This window comes from Eretmochelys imbricata, chromosome 1 (genome assembly GCF_965152235.1).
Source record: "Eretmochelys imbricata isolate rEreImb1 chromosome 1, rEreImb1.hap1, whole genome shotgun sequence".
In the NCBI taxonomy this organism is placed as follows: Eukaryota; Metazoa; Chordata; order Testudines; family Cheloniidae; genus Eretmochelys; species Eretmochelys imbricata.
The window spans coordinates 124,063,128-124,082,004 of record NC_135572.1 but is presented as its reverse complement, the minus strand read 5'-3'; the positions used below and the strand labels follow the sequence as shown (position 1 = coordinate 124,082,004).

At 42.3% G+C, this 18,877-nt stretch overlaps 1 protein-coding gene across 1 annotated transcript in view; it reads left to right on the top strand.

The window, feature by feature from the left end:
* HERC2 (HECT and RLD domain containing E3 ubiquitin protein ligase 2) overlaps positions 1–18,877 on the top strand; it is a 203,040-nt gene that overhangs the window by 15,906 nt on the left and 168,257 nt on the right. Inside the window, exons 3-4 of the mRNA XM_077814849.1 lie at positions 9,336–9,450; positions 18,248–18,385. Of these exons, the coding sequence (XP_077670975.1) occupies positions 9,336–9,450; positions 18,248–18,385 (253 nt within the window). The remainder of the gene's footprint in view (positions 1–9,335; positions 9,451–18,247; positions 18,386–18,877) is intronic.

Sequence of the window (18,877 nt, the reverse complement as noted above, 5' to 3'; positions counted from 1 at the left end):
TTTTCTGTATATAATGTATGTTTGCTTTCCCTTAATAGTTCATCTCTGAATCTGTGGTTAAATAAATTATATTTTTACCACAAGCAGGTGCAACTATGAAGTGTGAGTGCCAAAGCACACTGATAACTGTGGGGGCTGGTTTCACATGTTTGGGGGTGATGAACTAGAGGGGACTGATTTGAGTCTCTTAATACTTAAGAACTCAGGGAGGACACATTTGGGAAAACTTGGGACTGGAAGGGCTTTTGATGTCACTGCAAGGAGTGACTAGGCTGATGAGACTCAGGGGGTGAAACCTTATGCTTGTGGGCTGGCTACTGGTGCCAGGGTTTGGGACTATAGTTGCACAGCATTAAGGGCCCCAAGGTTACAGAGCAGGAGGAAACGTAGCCATTTACCAGTCTGGGTGGTTCCCAGAACATCAGTCATTCCTAAGAACAGTGATGCAGAAGAGCATTCTCCTCTTTCTGATAGACAGCAACCAAAAGGTTTCTGGACAGAACTCCAATTCTTATGTCGCAGCACTTGGATGTCAGGTGGATAGGCACTTTGGAAATAGCAAATGTTCAGGAGAGAATGCTTGTCTCTATGCTGGTTAACCTAATTTCCAAGCAAATTTGTGGGAAGAATGGTCCTGTGGCTGAAGTACAGATCTGTAGCTGTTCAGTTCCCTGAAACGGACTTAACTGACTTGCCCAAAGTCGCAGCATCCACTTGGTTATAACTGGGTTAATACTTCTCTGACAGATGTTGAGAAGCTTAATTATTGATAAAATGCTTTGAGATTCTGAAATGGGGAAGGTAAAAATGTTTGGCTAGTAATTTATTATTCACTGCACTTAAGAAACTGCTTAACCATGTTTGGTTTTGAGTATCATAATAGTAAAACATTGCTAATGTTGGTTGCTTACTGTCCATGGAGTGAACTAGAATTCCAGTGTTAAATTGCTGTGGTTTAATTGAAGGAGAAGAGCTGCTGTGTCAGTAGTCCTTCTTTCAGTCAGCAGCTTTGTTTATTGCCACACACTATTATATGTCTGGTATGGATGCATCCGATGAAGGGAGCTGTAGCTCACGAAAGCTCATGCTCAAAGAAATTGGTTAGTCTCTAAGGTGCCACAAGTCCTCCTTTTTATCATATGTCTGTTACACTTAAGGTTTTTTTAACTTCATTTTTTTCAGATAATGAAGCAAGATGATAACTTAAATGCCACTAAAACAACAGCAAAAGCTGTCTTTCTAAAAGCTATCTATACAACACTGTCTTTGAAATAAATTAAAAAAAACCCCCATATATACTAGACAGAACAATTCTTTCTGAGGGGAAAGAGTGGCCTATATAGTCCTGTGAGTGGCGTTTTCTTTATGTAGACTATCACGGACGTTACTTGAATAAAACTTAAACAATGAAAGCCAAGCGCAGTTGGCCTGTTTTCAGTTTTTTAGCTGAGTCGGCAGAATTTTTTTTCAGTATCAAGTTTGGACTTCATGTTCTACAAGAGGATTAGAAGCTGAAATTGGGAAACTAAGCTTTTGATTGTAAGCAACACCTATCAATGTGTAGTTGAACTTAGTCTTCTGAAATACAGGATTGCTATGTTATGAAGAAACTCACAGAATGACTGAAGATATTCTGAACTTTCGATGCCATTATGCATAATATATAAATTTAAGGGGTGAAATTGTGCATACTTACAATCCAGAGTGATCTAAAAATTTAAGTGAAATCTGCATAAAATAAGAGATTGGCAGACTAAAGTCTTAACTTACAAACAAATGGAAGATAAATATCAGTTTTGCAACCCATGATATGTGGGTGTCCAATGCCACTGTTTTCTCAAACTGATAGCCTACCCTACATTCTTTTTCAGAAGATTAAGATCCTTCTTTGAAATAACTAAACTCGTTTGTTTTTTTTTTTAGGGCTGTCAAGCAATTTTAAAAAAGTATTGCGATTAATCAGTAATAGAATACAATTTATTTAAATATTTTTGGATATTTTTACATTTTTCAAATTGATTTAAATTACAACACAGAATACAACATGTACAGTGATCACTTTATAATTATGATTACAAATATTTACACTGTAAAAAACAAAGTAAATAGTATTTTTCAGTTCACCTAATTCACCTGTTAGTACAATATCTTTATCATGGAAGTTGAACTTACCAATGTAGTCTTATGGACCAAAAAAAAAAAAGCACTCAAAAACAAAACAATGTAAAACTTTAGAGCCTACAATTCCACTTAGTTCTACTTCTTGTTCAACCAGTCACTCAGACAAACAAGTTCGTTTACATTGCAGGAGATAATGCAAAGGATCTCACAAAACTAGATGACTGGTCAACAAAATGACAGATGAAATTTAATGTTGATAAATGCAAAGTGTAATGCACATTGGAAAACATAATCCCAACTATACATATATGATGATGGGGTCTAAATAAGCTGTAACCATTCAAGAAAGCGATCTTGGAATCATTGTGGATACTTCTCTGAAATCATCCACTCAGTGTGCAGTGGCAGTCAAAAAAAGTGAACAGAATGTTGGGAATCATCAAGAAAGGGATAGATAATAAGACAGATAATATGATATTGCCTATATATAAATCCATGGTATGTCCACACCTTGAATATTGCGTGCAGATGTGGTCGCCCCATCTCAAAAAAGATATATTGGACTTGGAAAAGGTTCGGAAAAGGGCAACAAAAATGATTAGGGCTTCCGTATGAGGAGAGAGTAATAAGACTAGGACTTTTCAGCTTGGAAAAGAGGTGACTAAGGGGGGATATGATAGAGGTCTATAAAATCATGAGTTGGTTAGAGGAAGTGTTATTTACTCCTTCTCATAATAAAAGAACAAGGGGCCACCAAATGAAATTAATAGGTAGCGGGTTTAAAACAAACATGAGAAAGTATTTTTTCACGTAACGCACTGTCAACTCTGGAACATCTTGCCAGAGGGTGCTGTGAAGGCCAGTACTATAACGGGGTTCAAAAGGGAGCTAGACAGATTCATGGAGGATAGGTCCATCAATGGCTATTAACCAGGATGGGCAGGAATGGTGTCCCTTGCCTCTGCCAGAAGCTGGGATTGGGTGACGGGTATGGATCACTTGTTGATGATCTGTCTGTTCATTCCCTTTGGGGCACTTGCCATTGGCTACTGTCAGAGCACAGGATACTGGGCTTCATGGACTTTTGGTCTGATCCAGTATGGCTGTTCTATGTTCTAAGGTTGATTTTCTTTTTTGGTGGTTCAGTTCTGTAGTTTTCGCATTGGGGTGTTGCTTTTTTAACTCTTCTGAAAGCATGCTCCCCCACCACCTCCTTCTCAGATTTTTGGAAGGCACTTCAGATTCTTAAATCTTGGGTCGAGTTCTGTAACTGTCTGTAGAAATCTCACATTGGTACCTTCTTTGAGTTTTGTGAAATTTGGAGTGAAAGTGTTCTTAAAATGAACATGTGCTGGGTCGTCATCTGTGGGTAAAACAGAGCAGGAGACATGCAATTCTCCCCTAGGGAATTCAGTCACAAATTTAATTAATACTTTTTTTGACGAACGTCATCAGCATGGAAGCATGTCCTCTGGAATGGTGGCGGAAGCATCAAGGGGCATACGAATTTTAGCATATCTGGCATGTAAATACCTTGCAGTGCTGGCTACAAAAGTGCCATATGAACACCTGTTTTCATTTTCAGGTGACACTGTAAAAAGTGAGTGGGCAGCATTATCTTCTGCAAGTGTAAACGAACTTGTTTGTCTTCATAATTGGTTGAAGTAGGACTGAGTGGACTTGTAGGCTCTAAAGTTTTACATTGTTTTGTTTTTGACTGCAGTTATGTAACAAAAATCTACATTTGTAAGTTGCACTTTCATGATAGAGATTGCACTACAGTATTTGTATGAAGTGAATTGAAATACTATTTTGTTGTTTTTACAATGCAAAAATTTGTAATAAAATATAAAGTGAGCACTGTACACTTTGTATTCTGTGTTGTAATTGAAATGCATATATTTGAAAATGTAGAAAAACCCCCAAAATTAATAAATTTCAATGAGTATTCTATTTAACAGCGTGATTAAAAGTGTGATTAATCACTATTAATTTTTTGTAAGTTAATCACATGAATTAACTGCGATTAAGCTCTAGTTTTTTTTAAACAAAAGACAGTACAAAAATCACAAGCCAAGGTTAAGCACAAGTCTTCTGTTAAGCACTTAAGTTACTTGAGTGCTTCAGTGAGGGATGTCTGCTTCTATTAGAGGTAAAGTAAACTTTATCTTTCAATTTTTATTGGATTTTTTGTCACCACTAAACATTTGTAGTTGTCATTCAGGGGGAGTTGGGATAGTCAAACATGTTCTCTTCCTTGGTCTGAGAGGGTAGTTATTTGCAAGTGGGGAACTTTTAGTTCAGAAAAGAGAATCCTAAATTCTCATAAACCAAGGTGAAAGGAAAAGTGATAAGCCTTTTTTTGGGGGAGGGGTGGGGTGGTAGACAGCTCCCTCTAAAGCCCTTTGCAATGTTATCTGGTTTTGAAGTAATGTGAATATTACTTTTAGTAAAGTAGTGGTCAAAACTTAATTCTGGTAATGATCATATTCAGTAAATTTCAGCAAAGTTGAACATACTGTGCAGCTGACACTAAGTGACTTTCAGGAATAGACCAGCAAGAAACATCATCAAACTATGAGCTCAGATTTTACAGTGTAATAATAATGAAGCCATATCTGAAGTGAGTCTTTGACAAACCATACTGTTAAACTAATAAGGCAATTAATCTGTTACAGATGCCTCAAGCCGTAGCATTACCTGTTTTAAAGTCTTCATGTTTCTGAGATTGGTTAGACCTGGAAATGACACCTTTGTTGTGGAATAACAGATTTGCTTATAAATATGGATTCTTTTACTGAAAACTTTCTCGCTTCATTGATTAAACAGTTTGAACTCTTATTTTATGAGACATAGTTTCATGAAACAAATTTCAACCCAGCTAGCTTTTATGGAAACTGAGTAAGACTAACTAGTAAAGTGAAATCTTTATAGTGAGGGTTGTTAAAATTTCTAGGATTTCTGAGCTTTTGAATATTAGTTGCTGGCTTTCTGGGTATTGGGGTGATAGTACCATTTCTGGGGCCTGGTCTACTCTACAAAGCTTGATTGAGATAAGCAGCCTTGCATCGACCTTGTGTACGTGTACAAATGCAAATCTGTCTTCCACTTATGTAAGCTTTCCATTATTCCTACATAGTAATACCACTCTTTGAGTGGCATTGAGCGATGATTGATGTATTGAGGTCAACAGAATACAAATGTACATACGACCGGCCATGGTGGGTCAGACCAAATGTCCATCTAGCCCAGTATCCTGTCTTCTGACAGTGGCCACTGCCAAATGCCCCAGAGGGAATGAACAGAACAGGTACTCATCAAGTGATCCATTCCCTGTCATCCATTCCCAGTTTCTGGCAAACCAGAGGCTAGGTTCACCATCCCTGCCCATCTTGGCTAATAGTCATTGATGGACCTATCCTGAAGGAACTTACCTAGTTCTTTTATGAACCCTGTTAGAGTCTTGGCCTTCAACATCCTCTGGCAAAGAGTTCCACAGGTTAACACTGCGTTGTGTGAAGAAATACTTCTTTTTGTTTGTTTTAAACATGCTGCCTATTAATGTCATTTGGTGCCCCCTAGTTCTTGTGTTGTGAGCGAGAGAGAGAGTAAATAACCCTTCCTTCCTTTCTTTCTCCATACCACTCGTGATTTTATAGACCTCTCATAACCCCCCTTAGCCATCTCTTTTCCAAGCTGAAAAGTCCCAGTCTTATTAATCTCTCCTCATAGTGAAACCATTCTGTACCTCTAATCATTTTTGTTGCCCTTCTCTGAACCTTTTCCAATTTCAATATATCCTTTTAAAAATGTAATTATATTTATGGTCACTATTACCAAGTGGTTCTGCTATGTTCACCTCCTGGACAAAATCCTATGCTCCATTTAGGACTAAATCAAGAATTGCCTCTCCTCTTGTGGGTTCCAGGACTAGCTGTTCCAAGAAGCAGTCATTTAAGATGTCAAGAAACTGTATCTCTGCATCCCGTCCTGAGGTGACATGAACGCAGTCAATATGGGGATAGTTGAAATCCCTCATTATTGAGTTTATTTTTATAGTCTCTCTAATCTCCCTGATCATTACAGTCACTATCACCATCCTGGTCGGGTGATAGGTAACGTACCCTGCTGCTATATTCTTCTTATTGAAGCATGGAATTACTATCCATAAAGATTCTGTGATACTGTTTGGTTCATTTAAGACTTTTACTTCACTTGGTTCTATGCTTTCTTTCGCATATAGTGCCACTCCCCCACCAGCATGACCTGTTTCGTCATTCAGATATATTTTGTACCTTGGTATTACTGTGTCCCATGGATTATACTCATTCCACCAAGTTTCTGTGGTGCCTGTCTATGCAGACACTCTGTTACCTATGTGGTCCTCCAGCAGCAGTCCCACAATGTTCCTTCCTTTTCTTTAAACTCTGTTCCATAAATTTATTAAGGTTTTAATGTATTTACTTTCCACTTGAACAAAATATTTCTGAATTTTTTTCATTTAATAAAACAGTATTGTTTGGAAAATAATTCATGTTTATTAGTTCCCAACATTTACAGCAGAATGCTTGGCAGTAGTGAAAGCAACCACTTTCTTGTTGTTGAACACTGACACAACTCATAGGATCAGTCACAAAGTGTAATAATCATAGTTTTATGCTGCTTGCTGTAGATTTAATAGGTGCATTATCAGTATTATGTTCATTGGTCCTTGGTACACATCTTACAATTCCTAACAGGCCCCCAAACTTCAGGGCCAGGTAGAGCACAGTCCATCACAATGCTGTGTTGTGGTTCACTGTCAAAGTGCTCTCTCAAAGCCCCCCTGTGCTGTATAGCTCCGCATTGATGTCTTCTGATAGCTCTTGTATTTGGCTTTTTAAACTGACCAGACAGCTGCTCCCCTTCATCTCAGTGGCTCCTTTTTCCCCTTTGCTTCACAGATATGCAGGCCACAACGGGCTGCTACAACCGTTGGGATCATTTCTCACTGAGATCCAATCACATTAATTAAATTCACCAGTGCCCTTTCAATCTACCAAAACTGTCAATCTACCACATTCAACTGTCATTTTGCACCTGCTGAGCTGGTAGTTGAATCTTTCCTTGGTGCCCTCGAGGTGGCTAGTGTACAGTTTGAGCCAGGAGAGTAAGGGATAGGCTGGGTCCCCCAGGATCACTACTGCATTTCAACTTCAGTAATGGTAATCTGCTGGTCAGGAAAAAAATCCCTGCTTGCAGCTTTCTGAAAAGTCCTGTGTTCTTAAAGATCCGGAAGTCATACACCTTCCTTGACCAGCCCACATTTGTGTTGGGGAAGCGTCTCTGATGATCCACCAGCACTTGAATAACTAAAGAAAAATAGCCCTTTCTGTTGATGGAGTTGGTGGCAAGTTGGCCTGGTGCCAAAATCGGGATGTGTATACCGTCTGTCACCTCACTGCAGCTTGGGAACACTATCACTGCAAAGCCATCCACTTTATCCTGCATGTTGTCAAGAGTCATAGTCCTGCATAGCAGGAGATGATTGATTAATGGTCCTGCATGCTTGCATGACAGCGGCCCCCATGGTGGATTTTCCAACTCCAAAATTATTTCCTGCTGACTGGTAGCAATCAAGCACCACAAGTTTCCACGGTGCAATTGCCACTTGTTTCTCCACTCTTAGTGCAGCTCTCATTCCGGTGTCCCTGCACTGGAAATTTGTGGTAGGCTTGGAACACAGATCCAGGAACTTGGCCTTTCCACCGGAAGGTTCTACTGCCACTGTTCATTGTCCCAAGCCTATGTTACAATGTGATCCCATCAGTCAGTGCTCGTTTCTCAGGCCCAGAAGCGGCACTCCACCATTTGCAGCTGCTCTTTGAATGCCAACAACTTTGAGTTGGTCCTCGTTATGTCCCACAGCAATCTGCCCACCAGCAAATTGTCACCTTCTCTGTGGCTCTTCTTGCAGCTCTACAAATACTGGAGGATCATATGTCCTGTGCTTGAAACACTCATGACAATAGTTTAGAGCTGTGCGGGCTCCATGCTTCTGTCAGAGATGGTGAACAGTGACAAGCCCGACATTGGTTGGTGGGATTTTTAACATAGGTGTGAAAATTATGGGATAGAGAAGGTTGCATGGTGGGAACTTGACCCCACAGTTCCAGTCACCCCTGCATGACTCATTTCTGCCCACAGTGCATTGCCAAAACTTCCCGAAAGCCAGCGCACTGGACAGCGGTGATACCTGCTATATACACCACAAGGATACCTACCCATGGTGCACTGCGCTGTGCATTGAAACAAGCACTCCTGATGAGTATGTGCAGTGCTGATGCAAGGAGCCATGTATGTATAGGAACAAGCGATATGCTGACTGTGGTGGTATTAGGCCGACATAACTTGCATCAGCAAAACTTTGTAGTCTACATATGCCCTGGATAGGGCTTATGCTGAGGTCAGTCCTAAACTGAGTCTTGCTTAGTTAGTACAAAGCTTGAGAATTCCCTTGAATGTATTTTGCTGTTGGCAACGGTGGATTCTGCTCTTCCATGCTTCAGTGCTCACAATTCTACTGGGCAGGGAGGAAATCAGATGGGGAGGAACAAAACTATCAGATGTAAGAAGTATTGCTGTCTTTTCAATATTGTAGATGGGCCAGATTGCTACTTTTTTTCCCTGTGCAGGTGGGGTGTTGACACAAACATCTTCAAATTAACTGTTAGGGACATTTTGACTTGAATCACTTGCAATGCTTTTCCAGTATAAAATTCTTAGCTATAACCTCATGTTGAAGTATTGTCTCTTCTTATAATTCTTCAGAATCGTATTGCCTAGTTGATGATGATTTTTGTTTCATGTTCTGGTTGGTTAAAGTGTAATGCTAGAAATTATTTGAAGTCAATATTCTAATGTATATTGAAGCGTTTCCTTCAAGTAGGTTGATCCTGAAGAGAGCAGACCTAGCGGGGTGGTTGAGAGCAAATTCTGTAATGCTTTTAGAAGTCATCTGAAAGTTATTTGTGTGGTGTGCAAACCTTGTATTTGCTTTAAGATTTCAAAGAGACTACCTCTAGGACAACTAAATTATAAGTGTGTGTTATGATATTTTCTTTTTTGCTTTGAGGAAAGTACTGACCATGATTTCAAAAGCTTTGTTTGAGATGGTGTGGGTAAATCTAGGGAATGCTGTACATAACTTACTTTATAAAAATTATTTTTAACAGCTTGCTTTTACACGAGATGGACTCTGTGGCTTGTGGAATGAAATGGTGAAAGATGGAGAAATTGTATACACTGGAACAGAATTAGCACAAAGTGGTGAACTACCTCTAAGAAAAGGTAAGATTTTTTTTCCCTGTTTTCTAATTTTATCCTGATGATGTGACCTATGCACTGATTTCACAATATTACAAACCCTCAGTTCTTAATCAAATGTAACTAACTTTCCTTTATAGTGTTACTGCTCTTGAATAAATAGGAGGGAGCTACTTACTAGGATTTATAGGTTATGCTTCCTCCAATCTGTTCCTTCGATTTTTTTTTGGCCTTTTAAGAGTATGGCCTTTCTCGGTTGGCCACAGAGAGGAGACCTTAATTTCCAGAAATGACGACTTGTCATAGTGTGTGTTTAAAAAAAAAACAAAAAAAACCCCCTCATCCACAGGGCAGAGGCGATGTGTGTGGGGTTACATGGCTCCCCAGGGTGCAGGGCAGAGGCTGGGGGGCTGGCTGCTGTTGAGACTTGCCGCCATCTTTTCCTCTCCTCATACAGGTCTGGGCTCAACAAAACCACCACAGAGCTTCTCCTGGGCAGGCAGGGGATATGCCAGTGGGACGCCAGGCTCCCTCACCATGCTGCATAGTGGACGGTGCTTACACCTGCTCTCGGCAGTGTCCACAGTGCTTTTCCGCCGCGCACCTTCCCTGTCTCTAGCCCTCAGTGCCTACGGCCTATGCCCCTTCCCCTGCACGCAGCTGGCTCCTGCCCCCTCCCAGTGCACTTTTGTGCTCTAAAGGATTACATATTGCTCATGTTTGTCAATATGTGTATTTTTTGCATTAGAATAATTCATATCTGAAATTTCTGGAAAATACAGCTTTGAAAACTTTTGAAATCACTCTGTTTTCATTGCTGGAAAACACTGGCCATATCTATAATATCTGGTTTCACCTCCTGCACCAGCAGTTCTAGTTCCTCCATTTTGTTATGTTAGCAATTCTCCAGTCATATGGTACAACCCCTGAGTTTACAGATTCATTAAGAATTCTTGCTAATGGGTTTGCAATTTCGTGTGCTAATTCCTTTAATATTCTTGGATGAAGATTATCTGGGCCCCCGATTTAGTCCCATTAAGCTGTTTGAGTTTCGCTTCTACCTCAGATATGGTAATATCTACCTCCATATTCTCATTCCCATTTGTCATGCTACCATTATCCCTAAGATCCTCTTTAGCCTTATTAAAGACTGAGGCAAAGTATTTGTTTAGATATTGGGCCATGCCTAGATTATCCTTGACCTCCACTCCATCCTCAGTGTTTAGCTGTCCCACTTCTTCTTTCTTTGTTTTCTTCTTATTTATATGGCTATAGAACTTTTTACTGTTGGTTTTAATTCCCTTTGCAAGGTCCAACTCTACTTGACTTTTAGGCTTTCACTTTAGCCCTACATGTTCTGGCCTCAATAAGGTAGGTTTCCTTGCTGATCCCTCCCATCTTCCACTCCCTGTATGCTTTCTGCTTTTTCTTAATCACCTCTCTGAGATGCTTGCTCATTCAGCTTGGTCTACAACTCCTGCCTGTGAATTTTTCCCTTTTCTTGGGATGCAGGCTTCCAATAGCTTCTGCGGCTTTGATTTAAAGTAATCCCAGGCCGCCTCCTGCCTTTAGATCCACAAATTCTTCAGTCCAATCCACTTCCCTAACTAATTTCCTTAATTTTTGAAAGTCAGCCCTTTTGAAATCAAAAACCCTAGTTGCAGATTTATTTTTGTTAATCCTTCTGTTCAGTTTGAACTGAATTAGCTCAAAAAGAAAAGGAGTACTTGTGGCACCTTAGAGACTAACAGATTTTTTTGAGCATAAGCTTTCGTGCTCATGATCACTTGAATGAAGATTGTCCCCTCCAACCATTTCTTCTGTGAGGTCCTCACTACTCACCAAATCCAAATCTAAAATGGCATCCCCTCTAGTCGGTTCAGCAACTACTTGATGAAGGAATCCATCAGCTATCGGATCTAGGAAAATATGAGCCCTATTATTATTACTAGCACTCGTCCTCCAGTCTATATCTGGAAAGTTAGTCTCCCGTGATCACGCAGTTTCCATTAGTATTTACTTAATTAAAAACATTAAGGAGGGCTCTATCCATATCCAGATTAGATCCCGGCGGTCTGTAGCACACCCATCCAGGGGAGGGTCCAGTAGTTTTCTTCCCCAATGTAATTTTTGCACAGATGGACTCTGTCTTATCCATTCCATCGCTGCTTATTTCTTTACATTCTACCTCATCATTGATATAGAATGCTACTCCACCACCTTTACCGTTTTTATTTCTGTCTTTCCTAAACAGCACATATCCTTCAATACCTGTAGTCCAGTCATGACTACTATTCCACCATGTTTCTGTTATCCCTGTAATATCTGGTTTCACTTCCTGCACCACTAGCTCTAGTTCCTCCATTTCGTTACCTAGGCTCCTCGCATTGGTGTACAAACATCTTAATTTTTGCTCTTTGGCCTCGCTCACATTCTGTACCCGATTAGGCACGGTCATTCTACAGCCAGTATAACCTATTAGACTGGTAACCACACTGCCCTTCCTCATTATATCCATTCTCCTACCCACAGCTGTATCCTTTCTTACTTTTTCTTCCCTCTCAATGCTAAAATCCGGTGTGGAGATTACCTGGACATCTCCCCCAAATTCCTAGTTTAAAGTTCTCTTAATCAGTTGTACCAGCCTCCATCCTAGAAGTCTATTTCCTTCCCTACTCAGATGAAATCCATCCCGAGAGAACTGTCCTCTGTCCATGAATGCCTCCCAGTGGCCATACGTCCCAAAGCCCTCCTTATAGCACCACTGCTTAAGCCATCTGTTGATAGTCATAATCTTGTCACATCTTTGTTGCCCTTCTCTAGGAAGAAGTAGAATCCCACTAAAGATTACCTGAGCCTCGATTTCCTTAAGTGTCTTCCGCAGCTTAGCATAGTCTCCCTTAATACTTTCCAGCAAGAATCTAGCCGTATCATTTGTTCCCACATGAAGGATAATTAGAGGATTCTTCCCGCTCCCTTTTAGGATCCTTTTCAGCCTCAAGTCTACATCCCGTATCTTAGCACCCGGAAGACAGCACACCCTTCTATTCTCTGGATCAGCTCTGGTTACAGGCCTGTCTATTCTTCTCAGTAAAGAGTCCCCGATCACATATACCTGCCTTTTCCTGGTGATGGTGTTATTCTCCAGTCTGTCCCCTGTTCCCTCTGGCTGCAAGTTCTTTCCATTCCTGTTCTCTCTTGTAATCCTTTTCAACCCATCCTGTATCCTCCTGGGGCTCATATTTAGTATCGTCTCCATTGACTCTTACCTTTTCCTATAGGACTAGCCGCTCTTCTCTTCTTCCTTGCCCTTCCACCTTCAGTGACTACCTGCTGAGCCCCTTCTTCATTTTCCAACTCTACAAACCTATTCTTGAGCTCTGTCTCCTTCACTAACCCATCTTTTCCTCTGCCTGGTTCTTTTAGTCACATGCTTCCACTGACCGCTTTCCTCACCCAACAGTCTCCCCTCAGAATTCCTCAGTCCTGCTTCCATCTGCAAGTCTGAGCTTTTCCCTTCAGATACCTCATGTCTTTGCTCCATAATCTGCTCGAACCCCTTTCTAAACTCAACCAGACTTTCCACCTGCATCTCCAAACCTCGGATCTCTTCCTCCATCAGCTCTATTAAACGGCATTTCATGCAGACAAAACTCTTACCAGGTTATCTGGTACAGAGGATGATTTCAGTGATTGGTTGTTATATACTACTGTTAATAGCTCTGCAATTTCATATCAGAGTTCCTTCAGAACTCTTGGCTGAGTACCATCTGGTCTGGGTGACTTATTACTGTTCATCATTTTGTTCCAAAACCTTCTGATCCATTAATTTGGGACAGTATTTGAGATTTGTCACTGCAAAAGAATAGCTCTCGTGGATATGTCCTGCACATTCTCTGCAGCAAAAGACCTATGCAAAGAATTAATTTAGCTTTTCTGCAATGTCCTTGTCTTCCTTGAGTGTTCTTGAACACCTTTGTCTGACTATGCTGGAAGTATGACAGGAGACACTGGATGTAGTTTAATGAGGCCGTAACTTTGTCAATGTCTGGGAGTACTCCGCAATTAAATATGTACAGTGCTGGTAATTGGGCAGGGGAGGGGGCAGAGGTGTGCTGCTGTTAACCCTTCCACTGCACTCATCCTGGTCCCCAGCCAGCCTTCTGCTGCTCCCCATTTTGAATGAGGGTTAAGGGGAGGCTATAAGGGAGCAGGGAGTTGATTCCCTGCGGTAGGAGCCCTGAAGCATTGTGTTTCTGTTCCTTTAAATAAAAACAAAAAAAACACTCAGACCTCTTTTAAGGTCAGTTCCCCATTTACCAGACCACTTTTTCTGATTACTGTATCCCTTCCTTTTGGGATACCTACACTGGACATCTGCCTTAAGGAGGCACTAGCGGTTACCTTGGCTAGCAGTTACCATACCTAGGTCTTGGTTCCCAGACATCTACTAAAGTCTTCTTTAATATCAACCAAAAATGCATCGGCTCCAAACTGACAGGTAAACCTCATCCTTGCTGAATAATACTGGTGCTATTTCTGAATGAGAAGTTACTTACACCCCCTGCCATCTATGAATTTGACTGTCTCCCTGTTCACATATCTCCTAGCCTTGTCAACCCAGGGTGGCTTTCACGCCCTGTGTTGCAACACGTCCTACCAAATAATTTTTACTCCTAGAAAAAGTTCCAGGATCTTCTCCAAGTCCTTCTTAGTTTTGAGCATTAAGTCTACCTCCTGACATGTTCTCAAATCATTTCCCCTGAGGAGAACCACAATCAAATCTGGTACCTGCTCATGGGCCACCATGGTATACAGAAGTGGCATCACCTGGTCGCATAATATACCCTTTCTCTCATGCCAGCTCGGAACTTGCTTCACCGTTGAGGCCTAGCTGCAAACCTCCAGACAACCTGGAAGTCCGCCTGTTGGCCTAGAAAACAATACTGTGTCTGCAGATCCATGCCACGGTCTGCCAGCATCTGGAGTCTCATATACATTCTGTATGGTTCAGAATGCCAGTGCCCAGTTGCCTGGATTACACTAGCTCCCCAGCCCTAGCTGGGTTGGTGCTGTTGCTGCCCTGATCCTGAATGAGTGGGAACTGATTTTGTGTACTGGCAGCTCCAACCTTGTCAGTCCTGGTCTTAAAACTGTAACAGACTGGTATGTTGTGAGGGGACTTTAATCACCATGATCAAGAGGGGCTCATACCTCCCTGCCCTTTTTGCCAAGTAGGCCCGCTACAGGACAGATCCTGGACTTGCCACCCTTCTGTACAATAATGGATTCACTCCAGCCTCCTTGATCCATCTCTGACCTCCTCAAGGTTAATGTCCCTGATTGCCCCTTGCAATATATATCCTTCAATTCCAAAGCCAATCCAGAAGAATCCCTACGCTAGTTCGCTAATCCTAAGAGCTTAAAAAAATGCTACTAGAAATACAGCCCTGAACAAGGCCACCGCTTGTCCACAATGGACATATAGGCTCTGGGAGCTGCCCAGATCCCTAAGCGTATTAAAAGTGATGGGATGGTGTGCATTCTCCCTGGGGCTGGTGTTTCCAGATTACCCCACGAGAAACCTCAGAATTAAAAATCCGCTACAAGGATCTGGGCAACCATTCAGCCTACTGGCAAGTGTAAGGCCCAGTAGGTGAGTGGAGATTGTTGATGATGCCAGGTGGCTAATAACACCTTATACTACAGCACCCTTAGGTGACAGGCCCCCCTGCTCCTGAAATTGCACAAAATCGTTAAAACTTCTCCAGTAGCTCTGCAGTGTTCATGGAGCCGCTGAGCTCTGCACTATGCTGACAGGCATAATATGCCAAGGTTCCATAGTGCTAGTGGCATCCCTTTGGGTTCCTTGCCAGTTCCTGAAATCTGTCCAACTGAAAACGAGACAATGCATCTGCTGTGCCATTATCAACCCTGGGAACATGTTTGGAAGAGAAACAGGTGTTACTGCTTAAACACTGTCGTACAGATGCCCTCACCAGCCTCATAACTTGTGTGTGATCTGGAGGACAGGCGATAGATAACATGGGCCACCACCATGTTGTCCCCCTATAAGTACACCCTTTTATTAACAAATTGTTCCCGAATGGCCACTGCCATCAAAATTGGAAAAAATTCCAGAAATGTTAAATTGTACTCTCCCTTTTTCTATCTAGATCAGTGGTCTCCAATCTCTTTAAGCACAGGATCACTTTCTGAATTTAAGTGCAACACAGGATCTACTTCAAAGAAAATGTAGAAATAACAGTAATCACACAAACCCAAACACCATTGCCCCTGCCCTGACCCTTCTCTGAGGGCCTACCCTGCTCCCTCCCCCTCCCTCAGTTGCTTGCTCTTCCCCACAGTCACTCACTCTCACTGGGGCTGGGACAGGGGGTTGAGGTATGGGCTCTGGGCTGCGGCCAAGGGGTTGGAGTGTGGTAGGGGCTCCTGGCTGAGCCTGGGGCAGGGGGTTGGGGTGCAGGTTCTGGGAAGAAATTTGGGGCTGGGGGGCTCGGGGCTGCGGGGGTAGGTGGGCATTGGGGTGTGGGCTCCAGCCAGGCGCCGCTTACGTCAGGCGGCTCCTGGGGGCTGGCGCAGTGGGGCTAAGGCCACCGTTCCCAGAAGAGCATGTCCGGCAGCAGCTCTTGGTGGGCGGGGGCAGAGCTGCCTAGCTGCGCCTCCATCTAGGAGCAGCAGGGACATGTCTTTGCTTGCGGGAAGATGCTCGAGGTGAGTGCTTCCCAAATCCAGCACCCCGCACCACCTCCTGGGCCCCAAACCCCCTCCTGAGCCCCAATTCCCTCCCTCTTAGTTAACCAGAATTTTTGACTTACTGGCACCCTTCATTCCCCCAACATGGTGGATCAGAGAGCTTTTACTGTATATCCATATATTTGAATAATGCTCAGCTTCTGTCTGCGTAAGCGTCTGCAGTAAGGCTTGCATAGATCAGGAAGGTGGCTTCCTGGTTTTCACATGTTCTAGCCACCTTTGGTCGCTTAGGCATTTTATTGTCCTGCTTGCTCTGCCCAGCTTTACTGTCTGTCAGCACCTCCCTGGGCACCAGTAATAATACGTTTGTATATTCACCTCTCAAAATTTTATCCTTAGTCGTAGTGAGAAGGTGAACTCCCATCTGCCACCCCAGCATACTTATAGTCTTGACTGACCATCAGGGCACCCTTTGCCCTGTTGCGCGACACCTCCCCCCCCCCCCCCCCCGGTTGTTCCTGGAGCAGCAGTTCTGTCCCATGAATTCACATTCCCTATTAGAGTGAGTGTGTGTGTGTGTGTGTGAGAGAGTTGTAGAGTACACCGCTATCTCCTCCCGCTCCCGATTAAGGGTTCTTGCCCCCTGGCGAGGGGTCTGCCCCACCTGACTATTGCATGTCTTCCATTATTACCATCTCCAGCCTCTCTCTCTCTCTTCCCCCCCCCCCCCCCCCCCCCCGAAAGCTCCCAGCTACTCCAGTAACTGAAGGTTAGCTTGCAACAGCTGTGTAATGCCGCTGACTTCTGTAGGTGGGTATACCCCAGACATCCATGACACAACTCCTAGATCTTTTCTCTTCCACCCTCCCCCACATCTTAGTTCTGTTACCCTTCCCCCCAAAGATCAGGAGACACCAAACCCAGTGGGGTACGTGATCATTCTCCCCTCCCCCTATATATCCCCTGAGAGGAGAAGTGGGCAAGTTCCCCAAACCCTGCTGAGGTCCCTCCTACAGTCACGATTTGCAGCATTGGACAGAAGGTACTCCCTTTCACATCCCACCCCTGCAACCTCCCACTGGTGCTGATTACCATCATCCCTGCTAGCCTTGTAGGTCTTCTGTCCTGCAATCCGGTCAAATGTCCTGGCTCTAGGTGATCCACTGCACCTTGTAAGTCTTGTAGTGGCCCCACTGCCTGTTTGGCAGGCTTCCTGCTTCTGATGTACTTAAAAATGTGTTTTACTATTAGTTTCTTTGTGTTTAGCAAGTTGCTTCTCAGATTCTTTCTTGTTTTGACTTACATTTTTCTGTCTTACTTGCCAGAGTTTGTGCTCCTTATTTTCTTCATTAGGATTTGACTTCCAAATTTCAAAGGATGCTTTTTTGCCTCCAATGACCTCCATCACTCTATTTAGCCATGGTGGCATTCTTTTGGTCTTCCTTCTGTCTTTAAAAAAAAAAAAAAAAAAAAAAAAAGTTATATGTTTGGTACAATGAATGTGTATATCATAGAATATCAGGGTTGGAAGGGACCTCAGGAGGTCATCTAGTCCAACCCCCTGCTCAAAGCAGGACCAATCCGCAACTATAATTACATATAGACATAATGCTGCATAAAATTAGAGTAACCACCACTTGCATGGGTTTACTTTTGACACTGAAACAGAGGCAGTTGTTGCCTGTTAAATTGTTTGTCATGCTGTCCATAGAATATGAAAGCAAGTAATCTAAGTAGACTAATGTGAAATACCAACAATTGGGAACAAACTCTATACCAATAAAAAGTGATCTGTAGTAGGCTTACCATCTGTTTCTATTATGTTGAAAAATCCTTACCCTTCAATGCAAGTTTTAACAGTGACTTACGGATTTCTAGGTATAAAGGATCCCTGTGTTGTCTAGTGAAATGTGAAACCTAGCACCTGTGACAGCTAAATCAGCACTTGTGTCTTTCTCATCTCACTCTTTGACAGTAGTGCTGTGAATTTGAGGACAGAGTTTGACCTTCTTGGTTCTAGGTTAGAAAGGTACTCTGAGGCAAATAAATGGATGGATCTCTTCTTCAAAAATAGCTTACCTAGTTCCATTTTGTATTTCTTTAGATGACAGCACTGAATGCCAGACTGGATCAAAGAAGGAAGAACAAAATGACAAAGAAAAGAAAGATGAAGAGGAAACTCCACTACCTACTTATAGGGCCAAATCGATTGTTGAGAGTTGGGTGTGGGGTAAACAACCAGGTATTATGAATGTTTCAGTAATTCTTTTTATGGCATTAAGTACTTTTCATTTATGGGTAATTGGAACAATTAGAACTAATTGGATCAAATGCACATGTTGAGTGCATTTATCACATTAGCTGAATACTAGTATGCTATGCTAAGTTATAAGTAGCAAAATAGTTAACAATGTTGACATTTAAATTTGTCATCTTTAGGTTTTGGTGTTAACTTCATTAACTTGAACAAGGAGAGTTCACACCTCTCTGAGCTTTTGTTTCAGGTGTGTCCAGAGATTTGGACAGACTTTACTACATCAATGTACTCTTGCACCTTGCACTACGAAGTTAGGTTGTCTCGTGTCAACCTATTTGTGCAAGTCTCTACATGTAAATTTGTCTCCCACAAACATAAGCACCCTGTTATGGTGATTGCAGTAAAATCTCTCCCTGAACAGTGGAGAGCCATGGTTGACCTACTGAGGTCAATGCAGTAGATGCTGTATGATCTGTG